General features: G+C 36.6%; 1 protein-coding gene across 10 annotated transcripts in view; it reads left to right on the top strand.

Moving 5' to 3' along the window:
- LOC142152875 (protocadherin gamma-B7-like) overlaps positions 1-23963 on the top strand; it is a 420392-nt gene that overhangs the window by 367715 nt on the left and 28714 nt on the right. The window contains exon 1 of one of the 10 annotated variants that reach the window (XM_075209934.1): positions 11413-11469. The exons of 8 other annotated variants lie outside the window; for them this stretch is intronic. In XM_075209934.1, coding sequence (XP_075066035.1) covers positions 11428-11469 — 42 coding nt within the window. In that variant the 5' untranslated portion in view covers positions 11413-11427. Of the gene's footprint in view, positions 1-11412; positions 11470-18325; positions 20894-23963 lie in introns of those variants that run through there. One more of the 10 variants, XM_075209926.1, reaches the window with a different exon arrangement.

Below are 23963 nucleotides of genomic sequence, written 5' to 3' on the forward strand. Positions count from 1 at the left end.
GTTTTATATTAATGAAAAATAAAAAGCCAGTTGCCTATATACAATGGATGCAGCCATTTTGTGAGCTGATTCATGAGAATACAGCCGCACAATGTCTGATGTCACTGGTTCTTAGTAAATATAAAGGCCATATGCCTTACTGATGCCACTGGTACCTAAACCGATAGATCCAGAAACATTGAAATAGAACATTCACAAGTGGGTAGATACGATTCAGAAAGGAGATGAATGAGGAGCTAACATTGTCCTCATTGATGAATCTCTTTAGCTCCAAGTGCAACACAAATGCATACAAGCTGGAACCTCTCCACAAACAAGATATTGTATATCCTGCATGGAGGCCAATGAGCAGGTGGGGCTTCTCATTCATGACCCTCCTGGCTTTAGACATGGAGTTAGATTAGAGTGCAATTTAATCATATTTATCCAAAATATTTTTAGGAACTATTGATTGAGATGTTGGATTTCAGTTCATAGTATTTTGTTTCCTTATTCGTACGTCAGACCTCCACTGTTCACCAATAGTATGGAGAGTACAATTTAAGTCATCCCAAGTGTCTGGACACTTCTCTTGAATTCTACACAGTTGCATCATACATCTTTTTTTACAGAAGTGTGTATATAAATATTTATTTTAATGTAATTGTTATACAATGCGATCTGTAAGGAAACCATATAGATTAGATAAAATATTTAAGATAGTATTACCATAACTAAGCTATTAAAAAATGACATTTTAAATATATATCAATACATAATAAAATTACAGAATACTGAAATACAATATAAGTACCTTCTGGAATTATATTTTATACAACTTGGATACAAAACAGAGAAAGTAAAAGAATGCAAATATACAAATTATATGAAATGGAAAGGTACAGCATCTGAGATTTTGCAATATAACATCAATCTAACATAAGAAACTTGGTAGAAACTGTAAAAGAATGGGATGGGAGGGTGCCAGAATGAATGGGTTGTTTAATGTAGGAAAGAGCTTGGGTGGGGGGGTCTCACTACGTAGGATAGACAACCATTTAATTCCGGGGGAGTTAATTAATCCACTGAAACTAATTGTGTTTCAAGGAATGGGGCAGATAGGATAGCAGTAGTTTTTTAAAAAATAAATAAAATTATCATATGTTTATACACCTAATTTTGTTAAATTCTGTCTTAGAGGGCTATAGCATGTTGTAACATTTTGTGTACCGATAAACCCCTTATGCAGGCAGGTCTACTATTTGTATCTACATAGCAGATAGAAAATCATCTAATAACTAGTGAATACTGAATTTTTGGGTGGATATGTATAGTGTATGTCTCTTCTCTATTAAGCACTTTCTGGAATACTTTAATCTTATTTAGGGGCCTATTTATTAAGTCTTTAAACAATGTAAAAACTGCGGTTTCTGTCTGGTTTAGGCATAATTTAGTATCATAGCTATTTAACAAAAGCCTAATGCTTATAGAGACATCATAGCTAGGCTTCGTGCTCTCCCCTCCATTAAATACCAAAAATGACTCTGTGCATATGCGACCTCAGGTCATATATGCGCATTAAAGGCTCCAGGTGAAATCCCAGAGTTGTTGCAAAAGTCATCTAATCAGATGCGCTGTCCTGGGATGATTAATAAATGACCACATTATATCATTCTTTATCATTGCGATAAGGGATGATAATTAATGGGGGGATATGCGACCATTATTAAATAGGCCCCATAATATTTATTTAACAGTGGGATTTGGAAAACTTAACCACGGCAGATTTAATAAAAAAACAAACTATGACATGTACTGTGCATTTGTTTTTTTAAAACATATTTTCAATAACTTTATTCACTGTGACCTCAGCTTTACATTACACCAATAATGTGATGAATACAGCACAAATTATCCTGGAGTGTGGACACCTGTCTTGCAGCCTATTTCTAGAACAGACACTGTCTGTTGTAGAAATACTGCTAATTTATTAGGACAATCCAAAACAGAATTTGCTTACATTTGAATGCAGTAATTATATATATATATATATATATATATATATATATATATATATTTTTATATATATATATATATATATATATATATATATATTTAAGAAGCATAAAATATATAGTGCATACATGCACCAGATACAGGATAATGATAGTAGTACCGAATACTGAAAATATTTCAGTATTGCAGTTCCTCACTTATGCCTCAGAGCGCCGCTGTTTAACCAATAAGGAGAAGAATACAGAACTGGAGATCCACTGGTATTTTCATCACTCACACACACTGCAGATCTGCAGGAAAACACACAGCCATTTTCTGGATTCTCTCTGCACAAAATACAGGATATTTGCTCTTATTTTTAGAAGTGGATTTATCTATTCCATTGGATTACAAATACTGATATTTTAAAGGCTTAATTTTGTGGAAGATTTCACATACTGAGAGTGCCTGATATGGAACCTCATACACAGACATACAAAGGAATCAGATGGCAAGTAATATTTTCCTTCTTATTTTCTTGGCTGTGTCATTCAGTCTCTGGTCAGATTCATTATTCTATTGTAGAAGAAATGAGAAAAGACTCTGTTATAGCAAATATTGCAAAAGACCTTGGATTAGATATTAAACAGCTCTCATCTAGAAAACTGAGAATTGTATCACATGATTCAGAGAAATATTTTTATGTAAATTTAGATAATGGAAATCTATATGTTAAGGACAGGATAGACAGAGAGACACTGTGTGGGACAGCAGCTACCTGCTTCCTAACCTTTGATGTTGTAGTTGAAAATCCTTTAAATGTTTTCAGAGCTAAAATAGAAATTCAGGATATAAATGACAATTTTCCAAGATTTTTTCAAGAGATATTAACAGTAGAAATTATAGAATCTACATCAACAGGAACAAGGTTTGCCTTACAAAGTGCAGAAGATCCAGATATTGGTATTAATTCAGTGCAGACATACAGGCTCAGTGATAATCAGTATTTTACACTGAATGAGAAAATCAGCAATGATGGGAGCAAATCTCCAGAACTTGTATTAGAGAACCCATTAGATAGAGAGACACAAAATATTCATAAACTAATATTAACAGCCTTGGATGGAGGAAATCCTGTGAGATCTGGTACAGCATTATTAAAGATTCTTGTTACTGATGCTAATGATAATTTTCCAGTGTTTACTCAGGAAGTATATAAAGTCAGTGTAAATGAAAATATTCCAATCAATACTACAGTAATCACCATAAATGCAAATGACAGAGATGAGGGAGTCAATGGACAGATCACATATTCCTTCAGTAAAACATCAGGAAATGTCTATCATTCAGGCACATTCATTATCCATCCTATGAGTGGTGAGATTAAAACAAAGAGTAAGCTAGATTTTGAACTGACAAGTAACTATGAGTTGTCTGTGCAATCAAGAGATGGAGGTGGCTTTGTTGCCCATTGTAAGGTATTGATAAAAGTAATAGATGAGAATGACAATGCTCCTGAGATATCTATCACATCATTATCTAGTCCTATTCCTGAGGATTCTGCACCTGGCACAGTAATAGCTCTGATAAAAGTACATGATCAAGATTATAGAGAAAATGGAGAAGTTGACTGTAAACTTTTGGAAGAAATATCTTTTAGTTTAATGTTATCATCTGACAGTTATTACAGAATTGTCACTGTTGGTTCCATGAACAGAGAGAAAGTATCTGGTTATAATATTACAATTTTAGCCACTGACAGAGGATCTCCCCCACTTTCCAGCAGAAGAACCATCAGACTGGAGATATCAGATGTTAATGACAATCCACCAATATTTATGAAATCTACTTATGTTGCATATTTACCAGAGAACAATTTACCAGGAGCCTCAATATACAGTATACAAGCATCAGATCCTGATACTGGAGACAATGCTAAAATTATTTATTCAATATTCAGCAGTAATACAGAAGATCTCCCAGTGTCCTCTTATCTGTCCATCAATATAGAGACTGGAGTTCTCTATGCTCAGAGATCATTTGATTATGAGCAGCACAAGGAGTTTCTAATACAAGTAACTGCTAGAGACAATGGATCCCCATCTCTGAGCAGTAATGTTACATTAATTATCCGTATAGTGGATCAGAATGATAATGCACCAAAAATCCTGTACCCATCACCAGAAAGTGGTGGACCAGCTGTGTTTGAGATGGTTCCTTTTTCCTCTGAACAAGGATCATTAATAACTAAGGTGGTTGCAGTGGACGCAGACTCTGGACATAATGCCTGGCTCTCTTATCACTTCATACATGTGTCAGATCCATCTCACTTTATCATTAGTCAGCACACGGGTGAAATCAGGACATCACGTGTCTTTCAAGAGAAGGATATATTGAAACACAAGGTTGTGGTGATGGTGAAGGACAATGGAGACCCCTCTCTCTCAGCTACAGTCACTTTACATCTTGTTATTGCAAATAATTTTCAACAGGTGGCTCCTAAATTCAGTAATGAACTCATGGATGAAGATCCTCAATCTAATTTGCAGTTGTACTTAGTGATCACCTTAGCGCTAATTTCGTTGCTATTTATTGTAACTGTTATGTTGGTTATTATATCAAAATGCAAGAAGTCCCAACCACTCCCATATTTTGGTCCTCTAAGTTCAAATTTATATCCTCAAGTTGATCCCAGGATGCTTTCTCAGTATACAAATGGGACATTGACACTTCCTTACTCATACAATGTGTGTGTAGCTTTGGATTCTAGTGAAAGTGACTTTACTTATATGAAACCAAATCACGATGTCCCTGTGGATAATCTAATTGATGCCGATGATTCAGGACTTGGAAATGAAGGTATAAAAGAAGATACGACAACAAGCAGCTTGATTCAGGTGAGCTTTTGTAAAATGCAACATAGGCCCAGGTACAGATGGAGTTAGTTTATTTGAGACAAATGGTGCAACAATAGTTGTATGAGGCACACTCTGGTGATCCACATTGACATAGACACTATACTGAGTGGGTAGAGCGAATATAATGAGACACACATCAGAATTAATTGATTGTCATTGTCTCACCTGTATTAGATTATTAATTCTGTGAAAACCAAATTATAAATACAGTGCTGAATGGTATTCCGCAGCATTACAAAACAAAATTAGAATTCAAGTATATTATTTGTGGAAATTCACACCTCCGTGAAATGGTCTGTTCCACTGTAAAACTGTATCGTGCCTTACTTTTCATTATACATAAAGTTCTTCTACCGTATTTTATACAACTTTACTAATGAAATAGTGTGGCTTTAGCTATTTTGTACATGCAGAAAGAATTTGCTACCTCAGGGTTAATTTCAACCATATATTTATTTTGTTTTATTTTGAATCAAGTGTTTTTTTATTGAGAATAAAGTTTTTCAGACAAACAACACGTACAGCAATACAAAACTGGACGCAGCCTATAAACCTAAAGACTAGTATTGCTTCAAACTACGAAAACTAAGGGCTAGATTTACTAAGCTGCGGGTTTGAAAAAGTGGGGATGTTGCCTATAGCATCCAATCAGATTCTAGCTTTCATTTATTTAGTATATTCTACAAAGTGACAGCTAGAATCTGATTGGTTGCTATAGGCAACATCCCCACTTTTTCAAACCCACAGCTTAGTAAATCTAGCCCTAAATCTTTGACCTTTAATCGAGTGGGTATCCAAGTTCCTATATGATGATGAGAGAGTAGATCAGGTATGCAATAGGCAGACATATACATGTGTGCTGTTGAGATGAAGATAAATACAGAAAGCAAAGTATTAACCGGTGTGCGCCAGGTTTTGTCACATATCCTCAGAAAACTGCCTCAAGTCAACAAAGTGGTGGTCGATTGTGCAGGAGCTGGTCGCCCAGGGGTCTGGAGCCAAATTGTAACAAAGCTACTAAGCATTAGGCTGGTGTTGTTTCAAAGCTTCAGAGCTTATCCTATATTTAGAAGTATACCAACCAGACCAAATCTGGTGATATTTATGACTGACTCGTCTATTGGTATATATGTATCGCTTATGAGCCATTTTGTCGTTCACTGAAGCCCGCCACTTGTGAAAGCCATCTGGGTCTGCTGCAAGCCAGGTGCGGGCAAGGATGACCATCGCCAGCATCAGGATAAAAATATATTTATAAGTTGTTTTGTTAAGGGAGTCCTCTAAGGATGTGCCAAATAGACAAAGCAAGGGGGGGAGAGGAGGGGCACCAGGGACGGTATCACACACACAAGCCCACCTCCAACTAGAATCCCTGAACTACAATATGTGCCGGAAGCACCCATCCAGAATGGAGAGACCGGAGTTAGTTACAACCTATGGAGCACAAAGAAATGTATCTGTTGGAATCAAATGCAGGAAGTGGCATCTTGAAGGCTCCTGAGAACCTGAGGCTAGTCCTCATCAATGAGCGAACCCAGATCCGCCTCCAATCCAGAGTGCGAGCAGACCCTTGGATACAAATTCTGCATTTAGTCCAGAGTAAAGTGTAGCTATTACCCATCTTTTGCCCATGCTAAACAAGAGGTTTTTGATAGGGGAGACTGAAAGCTGTGGGAGAGAGGCCCCAAATTGAGAGCTGATAGTGTGTCTCAGTTGGAGGTATCAAAAAAAGGCAGTGTTGGGTAGACCAAAGTCTTGTTGTAGCTGGGCAAAGGATTTGAAAACACCATCACGATAGACATGGCCTATGGTTGACACACCATGCCCGCTCCAAATGTTACCTATAAAGATCACCTGAACCATATTTTGTATTTAATCCAAAAAAAAGCTATATTAGTCCTGAAATTGCAGCAGAATAACTTGGACTACACACAGACAACATTTTGTAATGTATCATGTTTAAAAAATAGTATAGAAATAAGGTATATAAGGGTTTGGAGTCACCATGGATTTAGAGCACTAAAATACTTTCCAGCAGTAAGGGTGTGAGTTTCAGAGAAGGAAACCCCTCTTATCAGTTCCTGAAGTTTAGTAGTGACATGCTAGGGAAAATCATATCTTGTTAGAGTCCTCGTATTGTTTGGGTCTGGAACCAATGCATATCTGAAGCCCTCAAGACTCTAGAGCAGGGGTGGGCAAACTCAGTCCTCAAGGGCTACCAACAGTTCATGTTTTTAGGATTTCTGTCTGTAGAAACAGCTGGGATAATTACTGACCCAGCCAAATAGATTAACTCAGCTGTGCATGATTAAAGAAATCCTAAAAACATGAACTGGTGGTAGCCCTTGAGGACTGAGTTTGCCCACCCCTGCTCTAGAGGACTGAATACAGCAGGAAAGTTTCAAATTGCATTATTTGTGTATGGGTCATTTGGCATGGCGTTGTTCTGTATACTTGAACGTTATCATTGTTTACTATAAATGGTAGACAACTTAAGTTATATAGTAAGAAAAAATACAGGGCTTTTGCCTCTCATTACATGTGCATTGGTATGCTGTTTTATTAGGAGAAAGTTTGGGAAAAACATACATACCAGGATTATGTAAGCAAATTTTATAGCATGGTATATAGGTCATCTGATTTAATTCTGGTCATACCTGACTTCTTACTATACAGACAGGTTGTGTAGTGTATATCAAACACTGATCATTATTAGGTGAATAAACACTTAATTATACTTGCAGTAGAAGCTTAGTGATTGGGGATTATACTCAGCGCCATTAAGGTGTGTTTGACTGGAATCGTACCACTTTATTGTATTCAAAATCCATATTGTGCTCGTCCATGTGTGCCCTTTTTATCAGCCAGATCACTAGAATATCCACAGTAGCAGGAAATTAGAGTAGTGATCTTGTGGGTGGCAGTGACCTTTACAGTGCATAAGGCATGGGCAGTGTATTTTTGTGAGAAGATGAATGGAGGCAAGCAAGAAGTCACAGACTGATAATTAGATAGTGAAGGAGCAGGATCTCCAATATCAGTGGTGATATAAGAGGCTCCTATCACATTGATGCAGGAAGATGGGAGTGACAAGTGTACATATGAAACAAAGTTCATATCTCCAAACTGTTTGGGGTTTTTTTGGTATTTTTTTGTTTTTCATCTAAAAACAAAAGATTTATATGTCCCATGATGGAATCATTTTAATTAAAGAGATGTAGCCTAGCCTACTAACCACTTAATTGTATTAAGTTATATTCATTCCCAAATTAAAATAGGATGGTGTTCTTGGAATCTTTCATTGTGTCATCACAAATCATTCTTAAGTATAGAATTACATTTTTGCTGAGATAACTTGAGTAAAAAATCTGATAAAATAATTTGTAAATAACATCAAAATCAGAGCATGGTGGAGATAAAGTGGTCACCACATTTTCCTATCATCTAGCAGTTTACTTTAACTGTTGCTGGTAATGACTAATGATAAGTTAATGACTTCCAAAATAGTTGGATGATCTTCGGAACACTCTAGACAGATCTCTAGAGCATTCTTGTATGACAAGGCCCTCTGACTGTGTTAGGTCTGCAAAATATTTTATATGGTAGGTAAGGTGGCATGTTAATGAGGATTTCATGTCATCAATATAGAACTTTGGTGTCTGTGTTGTCTATACATGGTGTGAATGCTTCAGTTCAATTCAAGGTGATCAACAGTGAAAAGCAATTTATGTACATTTATGTGAAGTGTGTATAGGGAAATCTGTTTACAGAACGAGGTATAAACTGATTGATAATAAAATATAGTTGTACAGTTAAGGTGACATGTTTTCAAATGTTTGACATTGAAAGGGTTAATTCACATTTGAGCATTTTCCATACATGTAATCCAAGCATGCAAAAAATTATTATATTGGGAACAAAGTTTTATACAAAATGGATCATTTCATTGAGACCAATATCACTTTGTTTTCTTGATACAGTAGGGTAGGCCAATGTAGAAGCTTCCCAGCGATGGGAGTTACTCCTGGCCAAGAGAGTCACATACAGAGCTGGATTAAGACCCAGTGATGACCCAGGCAAGACACTGGTTATCCCCCCCTCCCTCTGAAATCGACCATGTGAAAATGCCAGTCCTTCTGAACCAGACCAGTATTATGCAACCTCTTGCCATCTAGTTGTCTTGGAACTTCAAGGCCCAGCTAACAAAACATGCTAAAGCTTGTAGTTCCACATCAACTAGAGGGATTCAGGCTGCATAATATTGCTCTTCTTCAGTTCTTCTATGTTAGTTTTAATAAAAATGTAAAATAAAAAATTTGGCAGTGCCATGTTCTGGGGGTAATGGAGGTAACAGTGTGATAATGCTATGTTTGGGTAGTAGAAGTAAAAGTGGTGGCAGTACCATGCATTAGGATAGCTGAAGTAATGGAGATGGCAGTGCCATGATGGTTTGGGGTAGTTGAGGTAACAGTGCTTGCATGGCCATATGAGAGTGGTGGTATGCACTTGGCAATATACTGCAGTAACATGCATGATAGCAAACTGGTGACAGAATAACCCCATTCAGACAGCAAGTACACAGGAAATAACATTTCAGGGTGGTGACACTGCCTCTTCACTCCTGACAGTTACTTGTGCTCGGTTTAGATCTAAGTTTCTTCCATAGCTCCTTGTTCACTTGTCCGCTTCTGGCCAGATCAGCAACCCGGCACTTCCCAATTAACAGTAGTTCCTGTCTCCCTTCAGAGTTTCCACCAATCAGTACGGGAACACCCTTCATGGTGCAATCTCTGTGTGACAGCCATCAGTGAATCAGAGCTGCAGAATGAAATGCCATTCCCACTGTCCAATGCAGGACCAATCAGAAGAGAGATAACATTCTAAACAGTTACCTCAGAATCAGGACCCTGCTGATTCGGTTGCCTAACGGGTAATCCAGCAGTGTTCACATATGAAGCTTGTAAGGGCTGCATGTGACGCTTATGAAATCTGCTGCCCACCACTGATAATATATAATTAGTCATATAAAAACATTATTACATAAGCTATGGCAATTACCTACATAGAATTAAGGAACCAATTATTTAAACTAAATTCAAAATTAAAGGTAATTTAAACAATGCTTCAGAAACCAGTTAAATCACCAATACCCCATCCCTCAATGACATCACTGGTCCATTGAGACTTATAACCATATCACTGGTACCTAGTGAATTGAGAGAATCATTCCCAAGATTATTTGCTCAGCCCACTCTTCTGTAGGGCAAAGGTACACTTTAAGAATTGTTTTTAATGGCAAACTACAGCACCTTCTTTTAACATGCTATATACTGAACTACCTGTCATTCGGGCACTCAAGTACTCATTTTATTTATGTAGTTGATAGAAAAACTGCAAAAAGCTTTTTAGTTTTAGTTGAGAAATATGTGAATATGTGAACATTTAGCATATTTCTTATAAGTGCCCTCTTTAATTATAAATGTAAAAAGTTTTAACTTGTTATAAATATTTACTATAAAGTAATTTGTAAAACAAAACTACATCAGGCATATAGACAACTATTACGTTTACTGTGCATTAGATGTCTTAAAACATGTTTAGTAAATTTCTTAATGGTGGCGCTGGAAATCATTGTGAAATATAGCTTTATCTCAGATTCACCAATAAAGAGAAAATAGAGAACAAATTATGCTAATGTGTAGATATGCTTCTTGAATTACATGCAATTCAGTTCTGTAGTTTGCACAGGGCGACTTAACAACATTATGGGCCCCCGGGCAAAGCAGTGCAGCGGGGCCCCTACCTCTATATATATATATATATATATATATAGATAGATAGATAGAGATAGATAGATAGATAGATAGATAGATAGATAGATAGATAGATAGATAGATAGATAGATAGATATATTTGCAGGATTTTTTTTTATTTTTTTTTGCAGGATTATTTATTTTACGCAAGAACCCTGTCTATGGGGCCCCCTTGCCTAGGGGGCCCCCGGGCACCTGCCCATCGTGCCCAATGGAAAAGATGGCCCTGCTTTCGCAGCAGACAGCGTACATTTATACTGATATTTCTACTTTATTTAATATATAAATGTAATCTGTAGTACAAACCAAAAATGATTTTTTAAAATGTTGACAGTACAATTTTATAAATTGAATATACAATTAATAACTGCAATGTATATGACACACTAAAAATATAATAATACATAATAATAGTTCTGAATAATGAAAAATACCTTCTCAGAACTGCAGTTCCTCACTTGCGCCTCAGAGCGCCGCTGTTTAACCAATAAGGAGAAGAATACAGAACTGGAGATCCACTGGTATTTTCATCACTCACACACACTGCAGATCTGCAGAAAGACACACAGCCATTTTCTGGAGTCTCTTACAATACACAATACAGGATATTTGACAAACACATGGATTAATCAATATAAGTATATATCCTTTCCCACTGGATTACAACTAATTATCAAAAGGATTATTTATTTGGAAGCACTGAGGTCCTGACAGTTCCTGAGATGAAACCTCATACACAGACATACAAAGGAATCAGATGGCAAGTAATATTTTCCTTATTTTCTTGGCTGTGTCATTCAGTCTCTGGTCAGATTCATTATTCCATTGTAGAAGAAATGAGAAAAGATTCTGTTATAGCAAATATTGCAAAAGACCTTGGATTAGATGTTAAAGATCTGTCATCTAGAAAACTGCAAATTGTTTCACCTGTTTCAGAGAAATATTTTTATGTAAGTCTAGATACTGGAAATCTATATGTTAAGGACAGGATAGACAGAGAGACACTGTGTGGGACAGCAACTACCTGCTTCCTAACCTTTGATGCTGTAGTTGAAAATCCCTTAAACATTTTCACAGTTAAAATAGAAATTCAGGATATAAATGATAATTCTCCAATATTTTTTCATGAGATTTTCAGTCTAGAGATGATAGAATTAACTTTACCTGGAACAAAATTTGCTTTGCAAAATGCAGAGGATATAGATATTGGTATCAATTCAGTACAGACATACAGGCTCAGTGACAATGAACATTTTATACTCAAGCAGAAGACTAGGATTGATGGGAGTAAATTCCCAGAACTTGTATTAGAGAAACCTTTAGATCGAGAATCACAAAATGTTCATAAATTATCGTTAGCAGCTTTGGATGGAGGAAATCCTGTTAGATCTGGTACTGCATTAATAAGAATCATTGTCACTGATGTAAATGATAATTTTCCAATATTTAGCAATGAATTATATAAAGTCAGTGTTAATGAAAATATTCCAATCAATAACACAATAATTACTGTATATGCATCTGACAGAGATGAGGGAGTCAATGGACAGATCACATATTCCTTCAGCAAAACATCAGGAAATGTCCATCATACAGGCACATTCAGTATCCATCCTGTAAGTGGTGAAATTAAAACAAATAGTCAGTTAGATTTTGAATTCACACGGAATTATGAACTATCTATACAAGCTAAGGATGGAGGTGGCCTTGTTGCTCATTGTAAAGTATTGATAGAAGTAATAGATGACAATGACAATGCTCCTGAGATATCTATCACATCATTATCTAGTCCTATTCCTGAGGATTCTGCACCTGGTACAGTGATAGCTCTCATTAGAATCAGTGATCAAGATTTTGGGGCAAATGGAGAAGTTGACTGCAAAGTTATGGAAGAAACAGCTTTTAATTTATTGTTATCATCTGACAGTTATTATAGAATTGTCACTGCAGGTTCTATGGACAGAGAGAAAATCTCTAGTTATAACATCACAATTGTGGCCACTGACAGAGGATCTCCCCCACTTTCCAGCAGTAGAACCCTCAGACTGGTGATATCAGATGTTAATGACAATCCCCCTATATTTATGAAATCTACTTATGTTGCTTATGTACCAGAGAACAATTTACCAGGAGCCTCAATATACAGTATACAAGCGTCAGATCCTGATACTGGAGACAATGCTAAAATTATTTATTCAATATTCAGCAGTAATACAGAAGATCTCCCAGTGTCCTCTTATCTGTCCATCAATATAGAGACTGGAGTTCTCTATGCTCAGAGATCATTTGATTATGAGCAGCACAAGGAGTTTCTAATACAAGTAACTGCTAGAGACAATGGATCCCCATCTCTGAGCAGCAATGTTACATTAATTATCCGTATAGTGGATCAGAATGATAATGCTCCAAAAATCCTGTACCCATCACCAGAAAGTGGTGGACCAGCTGTGTTTGAGATGGTCCCTTTTGCCTCTGAACAAGGATCATTAATAACTAAGGTGGTTGCAGTGGACGCAGACTCTGGACATAATGCCTGGCTCTCTTATCACTTCATACATGTGTCAGAACCATCTCACTTTATCATTAGTCAGCACACGGGTGAAATCAGGACATCACATGTCTTTCAAGAGAAGGATATATTGAAACACAAGGTTGTGGTGATGGTGAAGGACAATGGAGACCCCTCTCTCTCAGCTACAGTCACCTTAAGCCTCATTGTTGCAGATAATTTCCAGCAGGTCGTTCCTAAACTGAGCAATCAAGTAAATGAAGATCCTCAAACCAATTTGCAGTTGTATTTAGTGATCACCTTGGTACTAATTTCCTTGTTATTCATTATAACTGTTATGTTGGTTGTTATTTCAAAATGCAAGCTATTAAAACCCTCACCAACATTTGGATCGCTAAATACATCCTTGTATCCTCCAGTGGACCCCAGAATGCTCTCCATGTACAGTGAGGGGACTTTACCTCTTCCCTACTCATACAATGTGTGTGTAGCTTTGGATTCTAGCGAAAGTGACTTCACTTATATAAAATCAAAACAAGATGTCCCTGTGGATAATCTCATTGATGCTGATGATTCAGGACTTGGAAATGAAAGTGTGAAAGAAACATTATCGTCTAATAGTGTTCTGCAGGTGAGTGTAAACTCTAAAGATGTGTAAACACTAAGATCAATAAAGAATAAAAGTACAAATATTTATGTAACTATGTTTTCTTTTATTTTGTGCATTAATTGCGCTCTTGTACCTAATATTTTGCTTCACGATAAATTCGTGCAAAAACAAGTTCTTGCCAGTATGAGCTAATATATAAAAACCGTCTGTGAAAATAAATGACTTGAGCGCTGTCACTAACCTCAGGAACTGATGGGCAAACTTGTAAGAGCCAAACAAGAAGTTCTTAGCAGTTATGTTTTCACTTGTGCAAGACATGCCCTTTTGAGTCCCACCTTTCAAACCTCAACCATGCACATATCAGATGTACATATGGACAGTGAATGCCCCCAACATTTAGAGTCCCGAAAGTGGGACAAAATAAGCCATGTCCCCATTCAACCCAATCTCCGCCCACAAATGAGCAATTTAAAAATGCCACGCACTTCACTGTTAAGCCCTGCCCCTTTTGTGGGCTATGTGTGTTCACACCTGGAAGTTTGTAAACAAGCTATCATAGAGTACTTTTACTTTAGATAGCATTAACTTTACGTTGCTGTATACTATTAGATAGCATTGTTCTCTTTACTTTCGATTCTCACATCCATTCCATACTAGCCAACTCTATTGTGTGTATATCAAAATACATCTCAAAATACAGAGAGCCAAAAACTTCTATGGCACTGGGATCTAGGAGCACAAACCTCTATCCTCAGGCTGATCCCAGATTTTTTTCTCAGTTTAACAATGGAACTTTACCACTTCCATATTCATATGATGTTTGTGTAACTCTGGATTCAAGTGAAGGGGGTTTTGCTTTCCTTAAACCTTAAACCTCAGGACAATGTTTCAGTAGACAGTCTAATTGATGCTGAAGATTCGGGGGTTGGAAATGAAACTTTAAAGAATTCATTACTTGGTGAAAACCTAATAACACAGGTATGTTATAAAATATTATAGCTTAACAAATATCAAAGAGAAATGGATGACATGACCTAAAGTAGCATAATATATAATAACTGCCACGGTCCAACAAACAAGCTAATCAGATGCATTGACAAGTAGCATCTACAGAATTCATTTCTATTAGCTTGCCTCTTGTGGGAGGTTTATTGTTGAAACAAAAATGGCAATTGGTGTCTTTAATAATTACGTAGATTCATTATAACACTATATCAATTTTCAGTTTATATGCTTAATACTGTCAAGATGAGCAGAGCATCTATCTTGCATTCATTTTTGAATGGGCAGGGATGAAAATTACACAATCTATAGCTTTATAGTCCTGTGTAAATGGCTTGCAATCTCCGAGGTAACAGAAATGCTGACCAATTAAAACACAGGGACTTGATCAGTCAGGTTAACCAGTGACGTCCAGGCCTGGATTTAACTTTTGTTTTGTCCCTCTGAGCTGGTTTTTCTTCAACCTTCTGACTTCCCATTGCCATAAAACTGCATGGCCCCAACGTCCACCACTCGTTAGCTGTACGAAGTAAATGCTAGAAATATGTTAATTTGTAATTTAATAATTTATATACTTTTTTTTTTATGTTACGAAGTGTACATAAGAAAATTTGATGAAAAAGGGGCAACCTGTCACCCCTAAATTTCTACTGGCAGAAGTGTCCTTTCCAGATATCAGTGGCTGCGATATATATATTGGTATTGGAGGGCGAGGAAAGTCACAATCACACTTTTCAATCCAATTTAATAACTGAGCACTGCTTTTTACCTCCATGCTTTATATATTTAAGTTTCACTGTTTGGATTAGATAGGTACAGTTGCTATTTATGTCATTTCCAGGCATTTTACAGTCCATGACCCTAAGTGGAAGAAAATATAAGTATGTCCGCTGCTGCTTCTTGGAATTTAGAAGCATATAGATGGCTGCTTACTGTTAACACATTTGTGTGATATGATCTAAGGGGCAACATGGGGGCACAGTGGTTTACATTGCTGCCTCTCAGTGTTGGGGCCATGGGTTGAATCCCAGCATCTGTGTGGAGCTTGTATATTTTCCCTGTGTTTCCTCCAGGTGCTCCGGTTTCTTCCCACAGTACAAAAACATATTAGTAAGTTACAGTTTGTGTGTATGATAGAAAACTTAGACTGTAGGCTGCAATGAGGCAGAAAATAATGCCAATGATCAAATATTCTTTGCAAAGTGCTGCATAATATTTAGATACTATGGGCCTGATTCATTAAGGAACGTAATAAAATTGTTCTGCGCATGCCCAGAAACTGACTACACACCAGAGAACCCAAGTGCATACAATTCATTTTCGAATGCAAATGACACTTCTGACAGCCTACGAATCCAATGGTGAAATGGGGGGGGGGGGACTGCATAATCAATGTACAGTAAGGGCGTGCTAAGGTTGAGCGCTTGCAAATCCATCTCATTCCATCTCTGGGCATCTCTCAGGTACGTGATTTTTAGCCGTATCACTTGCACCAGCTACAGGTCAGGTGTAAGTGCCGATTGATAGTGATGACAGTCAGGTATGCATGCTAGACCATGTGTTTACAGTTAAAAGAAACTGTAAAAACGCATTTTATGTACAGTAGGCATTAATAACATCCAGATGCATGTATTTTATGGAATTCATCATGACTGCTGGGAACATATTAGGAAAGCCAGGTTAAAAGCTGGATAAATGATATGCTCATTATTTATTGTTTGTTTGTTTTTTATCTTTAACTTGTATTGGCAGTGGGGGGTGATTGTAGCAGTACTGGAAGACTCCAGCACTGTTCAAAATATTCTAATTGTGTAAAAGTAACTAGAGGAAAAATCATGGAAAATGGATTTTTCCTATTTTTTTTTTATACTCCCAATATAAATGGCCACAAAATAAAAACAGAATCTACTGAAAGGAAGCTCTGTTGCTCCTTTAGTGTATATTCCCTTTGAAATCTCTAACATAGTGACTGTAAAACACAAAGCCATCCCTTTTTGCAGACTTTATTTCTTCCCCGTGACAGATGACAGCTAAGCATATGGAGTAAAGGCTTAGAGTGTAATCTAAAGATGGTCTGTTCTTCCCATGTTTATCTCTGATATGAAACTAGGTACAGTACAGGACATTTCCAATATTATTGAACCGTATACAATATGCTAATTCAGACACCTTAAGATTATAACATATAATGTACATGGCACATAGCTTCTTAGTATAAAGAACAATTTCAACATATACATAACATCAGCATATTTCTTAAAATAGTGTAATTTTCTCCATTACTTAAGTTTCCAATAGATAGCACGAGGTGTGTACCTACAAATCTAATAAGGAAGACCTGTAGCTGCACATCACAACAGTCTGTCTGTCAACTTCAGGTCATGTCTATATAACTTCTGCTGCTACACCTTTCCTTGAATAAAAACAATCCTTTATATTGGCATGCAGCTGCCCAACCACATCACACAGCAGAATGAATTGATCGTTGTCTTCGCAGCTTTACTGATAGGCTACCCATTCCACAGACATACAAACCCACTACATAATGGCAAAAGTAGTACTCAAATATTGTATTGCCGGAATCCTTGTAAATCAAAAAGGCCTGTTCCACCTTCAACTGCATTTGTGCAAAATTTCAGCAAAAAATATCTATACTAGTGTCAATCTATGAAAAAATGGAAAGACAGATTCAGCAGACTTTCTAGTAATTTAAAATGCATGTACCCCTTGGATTGGAGAAAAAAGGAAGTGACAGCCATGTATTTCTCTTTAAATGTTGAAGCCATAGGACATATCTTTACATGATGTTTTGAAGATATCAATATTGATACATTTGGATGCATCAGTTTAATTTTTTAATTACTTTAAAATGACAAGCTTTTTACATAAGGGATTTTGTCTCTGTCCTAAAATACTATAATATGTCACATTATTTCTAAATTATTGTGGTTTACTATGCCTATAACAAACATACCATTGCACATAAACATTAGGTTAGAATGTGACTCGATAAGTCCTAGTACGGTGTACCAGGCAAAATTAGATTATAACATTGTCCGAGATGGTGAAATGATGTCAGTTAATATAGCTTCAAAGTTGTGATTGCCGCAATTTAATAGCTTTCAATGTATTTAGTAAACTGATGGTGGCAGCTTTAGGCTCTATTAACAATCTAGGATACTAAAAAAAAATTAACATTTTTTTTTATCAGTGCTGCCTATTTTATCTTATTTTTTATTTATTTTATGTTTTTAAATGTTAATTCTATTTTTACCATTATTAAATTGAAAAGAGCAATTTCAATTCAGTATTTTTGAAAGTTTTACATTGTTACAACAGTCACTTATTTACATTTTTTACATAAAACCACACTTAAGGTAGTTATGGGAATAATTCTGTACTAATGCAGTTCCCCACTTATGCCTCAGAGCGTCGCTGTTCACCTGTAAGGAAAAGACTGCAGATCCAGAAGCACCTCTATGAAAGGAATAGTACATAATTGTAAAAGAAATACAGAGCATTTCAGCATAGGATGTGTCTGACGTAGGTCTCATAAAGAAGCCTTATATTTTTCTGTTGTTTCATCTGGATTATAAATACATCAAGGAATTTCACCAATATATTTCAAGTACAAAAAGGGATGGCTGGATTGCAAAAACAGCAAGGACAGTCACTGAAAGGAATGAGATGGCAAGTAATATTTTCTTTCCTATTTTCCTGCCTGTGTTATTCAGTCACTGGTCAAATGCATTATTCCATTGTAGAAGAATTGAGAAAAGGTTCTATTGTTGGAAATTTAGCAAAGGATCTTGAATTAAATGTTAAGGAGCTGACAACAAGAAATCTTCGCATTGTACCTGGTGTTTCAGAGAAATATTTCAGTATAAATCTGGATAATGGAAATCTATATATTGCAGACAGGATAGACAGAGAAACACTGTGTGGGGATGCAGCTGATTGTGTCCTAACCTTTGATGCAGTGATTGAGAATCCCTTAAATGTATTCAATGTTGAGATTGAAATTCAGGATATAAATGATAATCCTCCAAGATTTGTGTATGACACAATCAGATTAGAGATGAGTGAATTTACCTCCCCAGGAAGAAGGTTTGTTTTGCAAAAAGCTGAAGATTTGGATATAGGCATAAATGCACTGAAAAACTACAGACTCAGTACAAATCAGTATTTTGTGCTGGGAGAAAAGATCAGTTCTGATGGCAGCATATTTCCAGAGCTTCATCTAGAAAAACCTCTAGACCGAGAGACACAAAGCAACTATGAACTAATCTTAACAGCTTTTGATGGTGGAAACCCTGTGCAAACAGGCAGTGCTTTAATTAAGATCATTATTAATGATATCAATGACAATGCTCCAATATTTACGCAAGAAGTATATAAAGTAAGCGTTATGGAAAATATACCGCTAAATTCAACAGTTCTGCAGGTTAGCGCAAGTGATGAAGATGATGGTGTCAATGCACAGATTACATACTCATTTAGTACCACTGCAAATAATGTCCTTCAGACCTTTACTATCAATCCCAGAAATGGAGAAATTAAAACAAAAGGACATTTAGATTATGAAGTGACCAAATATTATGAAATATCTGTACAAGCGCAAGACGGAGGTGGGTTAGCTGCCCACTCCAAGGTTTTAATAGAAATAATAGATGAAAATGACAATGCACCTGATATATCCATTACTTCCTTATCAGCTCTCATTGCTGAGGATTCTGCCCCTGGAACAGTGGTGGCACTGATTAAAGTTCATGATCAAGACTCCGGAGAAAATGGAGAGGTTCAATGTACAATTAAAGGTGATGTTCCATTTCAGTTAATATCATCAGCAAGTAATTTTTATAAAGTTGTTACAAAAAGTACCCTGGACAGAGAAAAGGTGTCAACCTACAACATCACGGTCCAAGCCTCCGACAGGGGTTCTCCTCCACTCTCTTTTAGAAAAGACATCCGGGTGGATGTGTTAGATGTCAATGACAATGCACCTGTGTTTGAGAAATTGGTTTATACTGCGTTTGTACCTGAAAATAATTTGCCTGGAGCTTCAATATTTATGGTTGAAGCGAACGATATGGACAGGGAAGAGAATGCTAAACTAATTTATTACATAACCAGTACCAGTAATGAAGAAGATCCTTTGTCCTCCTATATATCTATTAATCCGGTATCTGGGGTTATTTATGCACAACGGTCATTTGATTATGAGCAGCACAGAGAATTTAATATCCAAATTAATGTCAAAGACCATGGATCTCCGTCTCTGAACAGCAGCACAACATTGAGAATTTGTATAGTAGATGTAAATGATAATCCACCAATCATTCTGTACCCATCACCAGAGGTTGGTGACTCGGCATTTGAGATGGTCCCTTGGTCCTTTGAACAAGGCTCTTTAGTCTCTAAAGTGGTGGCAGTGGACGGTGATTCTGGACACAATGCTTGGTTGTCTTATTCTTTGCAAGCTTCAGAACCATTGCTTTTTAATATTGATTATCACACAGGGGAGATCAGGACATTGCGTGCTATTCAGGAAAGGGATATCTTAAAACATGGCGTTTTGGTTATAGTAAAAGACAATGGCATTCCACCACTCTCTGCTTCAGTCACTTTGAACCTAGTGGTTGCTGATAATTTTCAGCAGGTCCTTCCTGAGTTGAGCAACCAGTCAAGCAAAGCAGAGTCTCAGTCCAACTTGCAAATCTACTTGGTAATAGCCTTGGCATTGATTTCCTTTCTTTTCATGTTGACCATAATGTTTGCCATTGTCTCCAAATATCGAGAGTCCAAATCTTCCAACTCATTTGGATCTATGCATACAAACCTATATCCTCAGGTTAATCCCAGGTTTATTTCTCAGTTTAACAATGCGACCTTACCACTGCCATACACATATGATGTTTGTTTAACTCTGGATTCAAATGAAACGGAATTTGCTTTCCTTAAACCACAAAACAATGTTCCAGTAGACAGTCTAATTGACCCTGATGACTCCGGAATTGGAAATGAATGTGTTAAAGACCATTTACCTAAGGACAGTCTTCTGCTCCAGGTATGTATTCACAATATCATGGAATGCAGCATTAAAATAGTTTTTTATGTGATTTTGAGTTATAGTACCAGTATTTGAATATACTTTATATACTGGATTTCCAACATTTTTTGTTATAGAACATAGCTATATGGTTATTACTTTAATTACATTTTTTTCCTTTACTTTTAATTTTTAAGTATATGCATTTTAAAATGTCCATGTTTGATGAATAGCTGATGGGTACATATGTACTCTACTAAGAGAAATAGATTTGTGTCATTGTAAACAGTAGGTCTGTATGAATTTCTCTCGTTGTAGACAATAGTTCTTCTATTTCTGTGAGGGAGGGAGCTATAAATATGATTGTGGTGAGGTTCTTATTGTGTTGGTGAGGTTTCATTGGGGTTTTTTATTAAATCAAATCAGAACTATAAACTTTTTATGAAATAAAATGCACTATTAAAAAGTGACTAAAATGTATGGGTTGTGGGAAATGGAAAATCTTGGCATTGATCAAGTTAACTTTGATCAGATTGGTTAAGTCAACATTAACTCACTACTGTACAGGCAGACGTTGGTTCCACACCAGTATTGGTAAGAAATGGATACATTTACAGACCGTTTTATTGGTTAAACATCTTTAAAGAATGCATGGGCCTTCTTGTCAGGAAGTCACAGTTCATATCATTACCATAACTCAGGGTTATCTGACTGGTGGCCTACAGGGCAGATATAATTGTCCTGGGCTTTATGGTGGTACTAATCAGGGGCAGGCTGGGCTGGGGGGCAGGGGGCATCTGCTCCCCGGGCTGGTCCCATAGTGCACTATTTTGGGCTCGGTCACTGGGCCACATGCATTTTTTCCAATTAAAATAGGCTGCTAAATCGAGTCTTGCCCCCCGGGCTAAAATTTGCCAGCCCTCCCCTGGTCCTAACCTAACCCTACATGAGAAATTTAGTATATTGTATTGTCTAAAATCTTTTTAATACCATTTAAATCTATGTATGTTTATAGTTAATCATTATGAGATCATTGTCCAATGTAAGAGTTAAAATTTAATCAAATTGATGTTTATATATTTTAAAGTAGCAATAACTACCAGAGAGTCCATACACATTGCACAATTAGTATATTGCATGATGCTGAGGCAGGTTGGTTGTTTACAACGACAAATCTCCTTCCTTCCATTCATAACATTTGTAACCATTGTCCTGTTGTTGCACTTAATATGAGAAATTACCCCTGGCGCCATACAAACCGAGATTTTAGATTGTTTCATTTGTACGCATGCAGAAGAGTGCAATATGTCTTTGGACATTTTAATTATCTTTTTTCTTTGTCTTCTTAAAGGGATTTCTCAGAAAATATGTGTTCTCACCCGATAAGTCCTGTTACATTGTATCAGATGATAGCGTAATATTTGAGTTTGGCCTTCCAGAGTGAGGACATTGATAATATTGTGCTTAACAGCATCATCAAAGTATGAGGCAGCAAATGTACGGAAAATAGGGACAGCCTACCTATGGAAATATATCTATTTTGTAACATTCTGTTACTCTGAATATTTGATGGTGCATTTTATTTTCTGAATATGTGCAACAGAAAAAATTTACAATTTATGTAAGATGCATCGCTATGCCATCCTTATATATACAGTACATCCATCCTTACCCAGCAATATACAGTACATCCTTCCTTACTCAGTAATATACAGTACATCCATCCTTACCCAGCAATATACAGTACATCCTTCCTTACTCAGTAATATATAGTACTTCCATCCTTACCCAGCAATATACAGTACATCCATCTTTACTCAGTAATATACAGTACATCCTTCCTTACTCAGTAATATACAGTACATCCATCTTTACTAGAGATGGTCACTGACCCCCGTGTTTTGGTTTTGGATTCGGTTTTGGATCTGGATTACCGTTGTGTTTTGGTTTTGGTTTTGCAAAACCGCCATTGCGTGTTTTGGTTTTGGTTTTTGTTTTGTTTGGTTTTGTTTTGCTATTTTGTTGGAAAATACATGTTTTTGTGCCTAAAATAACCCAATTTAGTGCTCCAACTCTTTTAGAGATAAGTAATCTAATTGTTGAGGTAATAAATCATCCAAAAAAACTGTTTAATTCTTCGTTGGTAGGCCTTCATTTATTCTACACACAAAACAAATTGTCTTCCTCTCCATCTATGCATATTGGCAATGCAGCCATCGTCTTTGGATGTATATTACACCCTACACTCATAGTTAAATATGTAAAGAAATGGAAAAAGACAGTTTGCTTTCTGTCTCTATAGGTCCCCCTCCACTTTTTTAAAAAAACAAAAAATTTAGCCATTATAGACTGTACAATATTAATTGACATGGAGAAAGCCAGTTTGGTTTCTGTCTCTCTAGTACACCCATCCTTACCCAGTAATATACAGTACATCCATCCCTACCCAGCAATATACAGTACATCCATCCTTACCCAGCAATACACAGTACATCCATCCTTACCCAGCAATATACAGTATATCCATCCTTACCCAGTAATATACAGTACATCCATCCTTACCCAGCAATATACAGTACATCCATCCTTACCCAGTAATATACAGTACACCCATCCTTACCCAGCAATATACAGTACATCCATCCTTACCCAGCAATATACAGTAAACCCATCCTTACCCAGCAATATACAGTACACCCATCCTTACCCAGCAATATACAGTACATCCATCCTTACCCAGCAATATACAGTACACCCATCCTTACCCAGTAATATACAGTACATCCATCCTTACCCAGTAATATACATTACATCCATCCTTACTCAGTAATATACAGTAAATCCATCCTTACCCGGCAATATACAGTACATCCATCCTCATCTGGCAATATACAGTACACCCATCCTTACCCAGCAATATACAGTACACCCATCCTTACCCAGCAATATACAGTACATCCATCCTTACCCAGCAATATACAGTACACCCATCCTTACCCAGTAATATACAGTACATCCATCCTTACCCAGTAATATACATTACATCCATCCTTACCCAGTAATATACATTACATCCATCCTTACTCAG

Source organism: Mixophyes fleayi, chromosome 4, assembly GCF_038048845.1.
Source record: "Mixophyes fleayi isolate aMixFle1 chromosome 4, aMixFle1.hap1, whole genome shotgun sequence".
NCBI classification, from domain to species: domain Eukaryota; kingdom Metazoa; phylum Chordata; class Amphibia; order Anura; family Limnodynastidae; genus Mixophyes; species Mixophyes fleayi.